This window comes from Cherax quadricarinatus, unplaced genomic scaffold (assembly GCF_038502225.1).
Source record: "Cherax quadricarinatus isolate ZL_2023a unplaced genomic scaffold, ASM3850222v1 Contig9, whole genome shotgun sequence".
NCBI lineage: Eukaryota > Metazoa > Arthropoda > Malacostraca > Decapoda > Parastacidae > Cherax > Cherax quadricarinatus.
The window spans coordinates 282,847-292,500 of NW_027195035.1; the positions used below are offsets into that span (position 1 = coordinate 282,847).

The 9,654-nt window shown below is 38.8% G+C and overlaps 1 protein-coding gene across 1 annotated transcript in view; it reads left to right on the plus strand.

Moving 5' to 3' along the window:
* The window catches only part of LOC128701029 (protein kinase C-binding protein NELL2a), a 112,354-nt gene that overhangs the window by 27,461 nt on the left and 75,239 nt on the right, over positions 1 to 9,654 (plus strand). The window contains exon 2 of the mRNA XM_070079735.1: positions 396 to 664. Within this exon, the coding sequence (XP_069935836.1) occupies positions 396 to 664 (269 nt within the window). The remainder of the gene's footprint in view (positions 1 to 395; positions 665 to 9,654) is intronic.

A 9,654-nucleotide genomic window follows, 5' to 3' on the forward strand; every position in this document is an offset into this window, starting at 1 on the left:
TACCTGGAGTATACCTGTAGTATACCTGGAGTATACCTGTAGTATACCTGGAGTATACCTGGGGTATACCTGGAGAGGGTTTTGGGGTCAGCGCCCCCCGTGGCCTAGTCTGAGACGGTGTATTACACGGTATATCTCTCAGATAAACCTTGCAGAAGAGGTTTAGTTTGGTTTAATACAATGTTGGTTTCTCGGAAATGGTTTATTGCTGGTTAGGGATGGTCTCCCACTGGTATACCACCACTGGTATACCAGTGGTGGTATACCATCACTGTGTGTCATAATCAGTCCCTCATCCGTGTAGAACTGAACCTTCTCGTGAACCCCTACGGATTTACCACCCCCCACAATTATAACAATAGTATTACAATAACCATAACGTAATTGTCCATCAGGTGAATCCAGGGAAATCAGGATGGGCGATGCCACCCTATCAGAAGCCTCAGCCTTACTGAGTGGCGCCAGAGAATTCACCCTAATGGCCACACTACAGCAGGAGGACCGGAACGCAGGGGCCATCCTGGCCTTCTCCAGGGGTGGCCAGTGCTTCCTGGAGCTTCAGTCATCAGGTCGTAAGGACGAGATTCGGCTACACTACATCCATAATGGCCTCGTTCATATGGAGACTTTCCCGTATCGTCTGGCTGACCAACGCTGGCACAAGGTGACCTGACCTTACCTAATCTGACCTGACCTAACCTGACCTGACCTAACCTAACCTAACCTAACGTAACCTAACCTAACTTAACCTGACCTAACCTGACCTAACCTAACCTAACCTAACCTGACCTAACCTGACCTAACCTGACCTAACCTAACCTAACGTAACCTAACCTAACCTAACCTAACCTAACCTGACCTAACCTTACCTAACCTCACCTAATCTAACCTAATCTAACCTGGCTTAGCCTAACCTCACCTATCCTAACCTGACCTAACCTCACCTAACCTGACCTAACCTCACCTAACCTGACCTAACCTAACCTAATCTGACCTAACCTAACCTCGCCTAACCTAACCTCACCTAACCTAACCTATCTAATCTAACCTAACCTAACCTAACCTAACCTAACCTAACCTAACCTAACCTAAGCTAACCTAACATGACGTAACCTAAGCTCACCTAACCTAACCTGACCTAACCTCACCTAACCTGACCTAACCAAACCTAACCTAACGTAACGTAACCTAACCTGACCTAACCTAACCTAACCTCACCTAATCTAACCTAACCTAACCTTACCTAACCTAACCTAACCTCATTTAACCTGACCTGACCTAACTTGACCTAACCTTACCTAACCTGACCTAACCTAACCTCACCTGACGTGACCTAACCTAACCTAACCTAACCTCACCTAACGTAACCTAACCTAACCTTACCTAACCTAACCGTATCTAACCTTCTAACCTACCTCACCTAATATAACCTTACCTGACCTCACCTGTCCTAACGTAATCTAACCTGACGTGACGTCACCTAACCTAACCTCACCAAGCCTAACCTCACCTAACCTAACCTAACCTGACCTAACCAAACCTAACCTACCGTAACGTAACCTAACCTGACCTAACCTAACCTAACCTCACCTAATCTAACCTAACCTAACCTTACCTAACCTAACCTAACCTCATTTAACCTGACCTGACCTAACCTGACCTAACCTTACCTAACCTGACCTAACCTAACCTAACCTCACCTAACGTGACCTAACCTAACCTAACCTCACCTAACGTAACCTGACCTGACCTAACCTAACCTAACCTAACCTAACCTCACCTAACGTAACCTAACCTAACCTTACCTAACCTAACCTAACCTAACCTCACCTAACATAACCTTACCTAACCTAACCTAACCTCACCTAACATAACCTGACCTGACCTAACCTAACCTTACCTAACCTAACCTCACCTAACATAACCTTACCTAACCTAACCTAACCTAACCTAACCTAACCTAACCTCACCTAACCTAACCTTACCTAGCCTAACCTCAACTAACCTAACCTAACCTAACCTAACCTAACCTAACCTAACCTAACCTAACCTTGCCTAACCTTACCTAACCCAACCTAACCCAACCCAACCCAACCCAACCCAACTCAACCCAACCTAACCTGACCTGACTTCTCTCACAAATCACCTTAACCTTAGATAACTTAGATTAAGATATATATATATATATATATATATATATATATATATATATATATATATATATATATATATATATATATATATATATATATATATGTAAGTAGGTGTGGTAATGATAGCAGCCTGACTGGAGTAAGTTAGGATAATCTTAGATAAGGTAAGATAGGTTAAGATAAGCAGTGTATATGACAGCCTAACAGGACAGAGGTGACTGTTGACTGTTTATCATAACATCACAGTCGCAAAATCAACTGTTTTGACACCAGACATCAACGTAAGGTACAGTGTCATAACAGACGACAAACAACGTCTCTGACACTACCAGTGTTATCTTAGTGAGGTGTTATCTTAGTGCAGTGTTATACTGCAGTGTTATACTGCAGTGTTATCATAGTGAGGTGTTATCTTAGTGCAGTGTTATACTGCAGTGTTATCATAGTGAGGTGTTATCTTAGTGCAGTGTTATACTGCAGTGTTATAGTGCAGTGTTATACTGCAGTGTTATCATAGTGCAGTGTTATACTGCAGTGTTATCATAGTGCAGTGTTATACTGCAGTGTTATACTGCAGTGTTATCATGGTGCAGTGTTATCATAGTGCAATGTTATACTGCAGTGTTATCATAGTGCAGTGTTATAGTGCAGTGTTATACTGCAGTGTTATCATAGTGCAGTGTTATAGTGCAGTGTTATAGTGCAGTGTTATACTGCAGTGTTATACTGCAGTGTTATCATAGTGCAATGTTATACTGCAGTGTTATCATAGTGCAGTGTTATACTGCAGTGTTATCATAGTGCAGTGTTATACTGCAGTGTTATCATAGTGCAGTGTTATACTGCAGTGTTATCATAGTGCAGTGTTATACTGCAGTGTTATCATAGTGCAGTGATACACTGCAGTGTTATACTGCAGTGTTATCATGGTGCAGTGTTATCATAGTGCAATGTTATACTGCAGTGTTATCATAGTGCAGTGTTATAGTGCAGTGTTATACTGCAGTGTTATCATATTGCAGTGTTATAGTGCAGTGTTATACTGCAGTGTTATCATAGTGCAGTGTTATAGTGCAGTGTTATAGTGCAGTGTTATACTGCAGTGTTATAGTGCAGTGTTATCATAGTGCAATGTTATACTGCAGTGTTATCATAGTGCAGTGTTATAGTGCAGTGTTATAGTGCAGTGTTATCATAGTGCAGTGTTATACTGCAGTGTTATCATAGTGCAGTGTTATAGTGCAGTGTTATCATAGTGCAGTGTTATAGTGCAGTGTTATCAAAGTGCAGTGTTATAGTGCAGTGTTATACTGCAGTGTTATCATAGTGCAGTGTTATACTGCAGTGTTATCATAGTGCAGTGTTATAGTGCAGTGTTATCATAGTGCAGTGTTATACTGCAGTGTTATCATAGTGCAGTGTTATCATAGTGCAGTGTTATACTGCAGTGTTATCATAGTGCAGTGTTATACTGCAGTGTTATCATAGTGCAGTGTTATACTGCAGTGTTATCATAGTGCAGTGTTATACTGCAGTGTTATCATAGTGCAGTGTTATACTGCAGTGTTATCATAGTGCAGTGTTATACTGCAGTGTTATCATAGTGCAGTGTTATCATAGTGCAGTGTTATCATAGTGCAGTGTTATAGTGCAGTGTTATACTGCAGTGTTATCATAGTGCAGTGTTATAGTGCAGTGTTATCATAGTGCAGTGTTATACTGCAGTGTTATCATAGTGCAGTGTTATACTGCAGTGTTATCATAGTGCAGTGTTATCATAGTGCAGTGTTATCATAGTGCAGTGTTATACTGCAGTGTTATCATAGTGCAGTGTTATAGTGCAGTGTTATCATAGTGCAGTGTTATAGTGCAGTGTTATCATAGTGCAGTGTTATAGTGCAGTGTTATCATAGTGCAGTGTTATAGTGCAGTGTTATCATAGTGCAGTGTTATAGTGCAGTGTTATCATAGTGCAGTGTTATAGTGCAGTGTTATACTGCAGTGTTATAGTGCAGTGTTATCATAGTGCAGTGTTATACTGCAGTGTTATCATAGTGCAGTGTTATAGTGCAGTGTTATCATAGTGCAGTGTTATAGTGCAGTGTTATACTGCAGTGTTATAGTGCAGTGTTATAGTGCAGTGTTATCATAGTGCAGTGTTATAGTGCAGTGTTATACTGCAGTGTTATAGTGCAGTGTTATCATAGTGCAGTGTTATACTGCAGTGTTATCATAGTGCAGTGTTATAGTGCAGTGTTATCATAGTGCAGTGTTATAGTGCAGTGTTATACTGCAGTGTTATAGTGCAGTGTTATAGTGCAGTGTTATCATAGTGCAGTGTTATAGTGCAGTGTTATCATAGTGCAGTGTTATAGTGCAGTGTTATCATAGTGCAGTGTTATAGTGCAGTGTTATAGTGCAGTGTTATAGTGCAGTGTTATCATAGTGCAGTGTTATACTGCAGTGTTATCATAGTGCAGTGTTATAGTGCAGTGTTATCATAGTGCAGTGTTATAGTGCAGTGTTATCATAGTGCAGTGTTATCATAGTGCAGTGTTATAGTGCAGTGTTATCATAGTGCAGTGTTATAGTGCAGTGTTATAGTGCAGTGTTATCATAGTGCAGTGTTATACTGCAGTGTTATAGTGCAGTGTTATCATAGTGCAGTGTTATAGTGCAGTGTTATCATAGTGCAGTGTTATAGTGCAGTGTTATCATAGTGCAGTGTTATAGTGCAGTGTTATCATAGTGCAGTGTTATCATAGTGCAGTGTTATAGTGCAGTGTTATCATAGTGCAGTGTTATCATAGTGCAGTGTTATAGTGCAGTGTTATAGTGCAGTGTTATAGTGCAGTGTTATAGTGCAGTGTTATAGTGCAGTGTTATAGTGCAGTGTTATAGTGCAGTGTTATAGTGCAGGGTTATCATAGTGCAGTGTTATAGCGCAGTGTTATAGTGCAGTGTTATAGTGCAGTGTTATAGTGCAGTGTTATCATAGTGCAGTGTTATAGTGCAGTGTTATAGTGCAGTGTTATAGTGCAGTGTTATACTGCAGTGTTATAGTGCAGTGTTATAGTGCAGTGTTATAGTGCAGTGTTATAGTGCAGTGTTATAGTGCAGTGTTATAGTGCAGTGTTATAGTGCAGGGTTATCATAGTGCAGTGTTATAGTGCAGTGTTATAGTGCAGTGTTATAGTGCAGTGTTATAGTGCAGTGTTATAGTGCAGTGTTATCATAGTGCAGTGTTATCATAGTGCAGTGTTATAGTGCAGTGTTATAGTGCAGTGTTATAGTGCAGTGTTATAGTGCAGTGTTATAGTGCAGTGTTATCATAGTGCTGTGTTATCATAGTGCAGGGTTATAGTGCAGTGTTATCATAGTGCAGTGTTATAGTGCAGTGTTATAGTGCATAGTGCAGTGTTATCATAGTGCAGTGTTATAGTGCAGTGTTATCATAGTGCAGTGTTATCATAGTGCAGTGTTATACTGCAGTGTTATCATAGTGCAGTGTTATACTGCAGTGTTATCATAGTGCAGTGTTATAGTGCAGTGTTATCATAGTGCAGTGTTATAGTGCAGTGTTATCATAGTGCAGTGTTATAGTGCAGTGTTATAGTGCAGTGTTATAGTGCAGTGTTATACTGCAGTGTTATATAGTGCAGTGTTATAGTGCAGTGTTAGTGCAGTGTTATCATAGTGCAGTGTTATCATAGTGCAGTGTTATAGTGCAGTGTTATCATAGTGCAGTGTTATAGTGCAGTGTTATCATAGTGCAGTGTTATAGTGCAGTGTTATCATAGTGCAGTGTTATCATAGTGCAGTGTTATAGTGCAGTGTTATCATAGTGCAGTGTTATAGTGCAGTGTTATCATAGTGCAGTGTTATAGTGCAGTGTTATAGTGCAGTGTTATCATAGTGCAGTGTTATAGTGCAGTGTTATCATAGTGCAGTGTTATAGTGCAGTGTTATCATAGTGCAGTGTTATACTGCAGTGTTATCATAGTGCAGTGTTATCATAGTGCAGTGTTATCATAGTGCAGTGTTATAGTGCAGTGTTATCATAGTGCAGTGTTATAGTGCAGGGTTATCATAGTGCAGTGTTATAGTGCAGTGTTATCATAGTGCAGTGTTATACTGCAGTGTTATACTGCAGTGTTATCATAGTGCAGTGTTATACTGCAGTGTTATCATAGTGCAGTGTTATACTGCAGTGTTATCATAGTGCAGTGTTATAGTGCAGTGTTATCATAGTGCAGTGTTATAGTGCAGTGTTATCATAGTGCAGTGTTATAGTGCAGTGTTATAGTGCAGTGTTATCATAGTGCAGTGTTATAGTGCAGTGTTATAGTGCAGTGTTATAGTGCAGTGTTATACTGCAGTGTTATCATAGTGCAGTGTTATACTGCAGTGTTATCATAGTGCAGTGTTATACTGCAGTGTTATCATAGTGTTGTGTTATACTGCAGTGTTATCATAGTGTTGTGTTATACTGCAGTGTTATCATAGTGTTGTGTTATACTGCAGTGTTATACTGCAGTGTTATACTGCAGTGTTATACTGCAGTGTTATACTGCAGTGTTATCATAGTGCAGTGTTATACTGCAGTGTTATAGTGCAGTGTTATCATAGTGCAGTGTTATAGTGCAGTGTTATACTGCAGTGTTATACTGCAGTGTTATAGTGCAGTGTTATACTGCAGTGTTATAGTGCAGTGTTATAGTGCAGTGTTATACTGCAGTGTTATAGTGCAGTGTTATAGTGCAGTGTTATAGTGCAGTGTTATACTGCAGTGTTATAGTGCAGTGTTATAGTGCAGTGTTATAGTGCAGTGTTATAGTGCAGTGTTATACTGCAGTGTTATACTGCAGTGTTATAGTGCAGTGTTATACTGCAGTGTTATAGTGCAGTGTTATAGTGCAGTGTTATACTGCAGTGTTATAGTGCAGTGTTATAGTGAAGTGTTATAGTGAAGTGTTATAGTGCAGTGTTATGCAGTGTTATAGTGCAGTGTTATAGTGCAGTGTTATACAGTGTTATAGTGCAGTGCAGTTTATAGTGCAGTGTTATAGTGCAGTGTTATACTGCAGTGTTATCATAGTGCAGTGTTATACTGCAGTGTTATAGTGCAGTGTATAGTCAGTGTTATAGTGCAGTGTTATAGTGCAGTGTTATACTGCAGTGTTATCATAGTGCAGTGTTATACTGCAGTGTTATAGTGCAGTGTTATATAGTGCAGTGTTACACTGCAGTGTTATACTGCAGTGTTCTCATAGTGCAGTGTTATAGTGCAGTGTTATCATAGTGCAGTGTTATAGTGCAGTGTTATAGTGCAGTGTTATAGTGCAGTGTTATAGTGCAGTGTTATCATAGTGCAGTGTTATAGTGCAGTGTTATAGTGCAGTGTTATACTGCAGTGTTATAGTGCAGTGTTATAGTGCAGTGTTATAGTGCAGTGTTATAGTGCAGTGTTATAGTGCAGTGTTATCATAGTGCAGTGTTATAGTGCAGTGTTATAGTGCAGTGTTATAGTGCAGTGTTATAGTGCAGTGTTATAGTGCAGTGTTATCATAGTGCAGTGTTATCATAGTGCAGGGTTATAGTGCAGTGTTATAGTGCAGTGTTATCATAGTGCAGTGTTATAGTGCAGTGTTATAGTGCAGTGTTATAGTGCAGTGTTATCATAGTGCAGTGTTATAGTGCAGTGTTATCATAGTGCAGTGTTATAGTGCAGTGTTATATAGTGCAGTGTTATAGTGCAGTGTTATGCAGTGTTATAGTGCAGTGTTATAGTGCAGTGTTATACTGCAGTGTTATACTGCAGTGTTATATGCAGTGTTATAGTGCAGTGTTATACTGCAGTGTTATACTGCAGTGTTATAGTGCAGTGTTATAGTGCAGTGTTATACTGCAGTGTTATAGTGCAGTGTTATACTGCAGTGTTATAGTGCAGTGTTATACTGCAGTGTTATAGTGCAGTGTTATAGTGCAGTGTTATACTGCAGTGTTGTAGTGCAGTGTTATACTGCAGTGTAATAGTGCAGTGTTATACTGCAGTGTTATAGTGCAGTGTTATAGTGCAGTGTTATACTGCAGTGTTATAGTGCAGTGTTATAGTGCAGTGTTATACTGCAGTGTTATACTGCAGTGTTATACTGCAGTGTTATACTGCAGTGTTATAGTGCAGTGTTATCATAGTACAGTGTTATCATAGTACAGTGTTATCATAGTACAGTGTTATCATAGTACAGTGTTATCATAGTACAGTGTTATCATAGTACAGTGTTATCATAGTACAGTGTTATCATAGTACAGTGTTATCATAGTACAGTGTTATCATACTGCAGTGTTATCATACTGCAGTGTTATCATAGTACAGTGTTATCATACTGCAGTGTTATCATAGTACAGTGTTATCATAGTACAGTGTTATCATAGTACAGTGTTATCATACTGCAGTGTTATCATACAGCAGTGTTATCATAGTACAGTGTTATCATACTGCAGTGTTATCATAGTACAGTGTTATCATAGTACAGTGTTATCATACTGCAGTGTTATCATAGTACAGTGTTATCATAGTACAGTGTTATCATACTGCAGTGTTATCATAGTACAGTGTTATCATAGTACAGTGTTATCATACTGCAGTGTTATCATAGTACAGTGTTATCATAGTACAGTGTTATCATAGTACAGTGTTATCATAGTACATTGTTATCACAGTACAGTGTTATCATAGTACAGTGTTATCATAGTACAGTGTTATCATACTGCAGTGTTATCACCTGGAGTACAGTGTTATCATAGTTATCATACTGCAGTGTTATCATACTGCAGTGTTATCATAGTACAGTGTTATCATAGTACAGTGTTATCATAGTACAGTGTTATCATACTGCAGTGTTATTATAGTACAGTGTTATCATACTGCAGTGTTATCATACTGCAGTGTTATCATAGTACAGTGTTATCATACTGCAGTGTTATCAAACTGCAGTGTTATCATACTGCAGTGTTATCATAGTACAGTGTTATCATAGTACAGTGTTATCATAGTACAGTGTTATCATACTGCAGTGTTATCATACTGCAGTGTTATCATACTGCAGTGTTATCATACTGCAGTGTTATCATACTGCAGTGTTATCATAGTACAGTGTTATCATAGTACAGTGTTATCATAGTACAGTGTTATCATAGTACAGTGTTATCATAGTACAGTGTTATCATAGTACAGTGTTATCATAGTACAGTGTTATCATTGTACAGTGTTATCATAGTACAGTGTTATCATACTGCAGTGTTATCATAGTACAGTGTTATCATAGTACAGTGTTATCATAGTACAGTGTTATCATAGTACAGTGTTATCATAGTACAGTGTTATCATAGTACAGTGTTATCATAGTACAGTGTTATCATAGTACAGTGTTATCATAGTACAGTGTTATCATAGTACAGTGTTATCATAGTACAGTGTTATCATAGAACAGTGTTATCA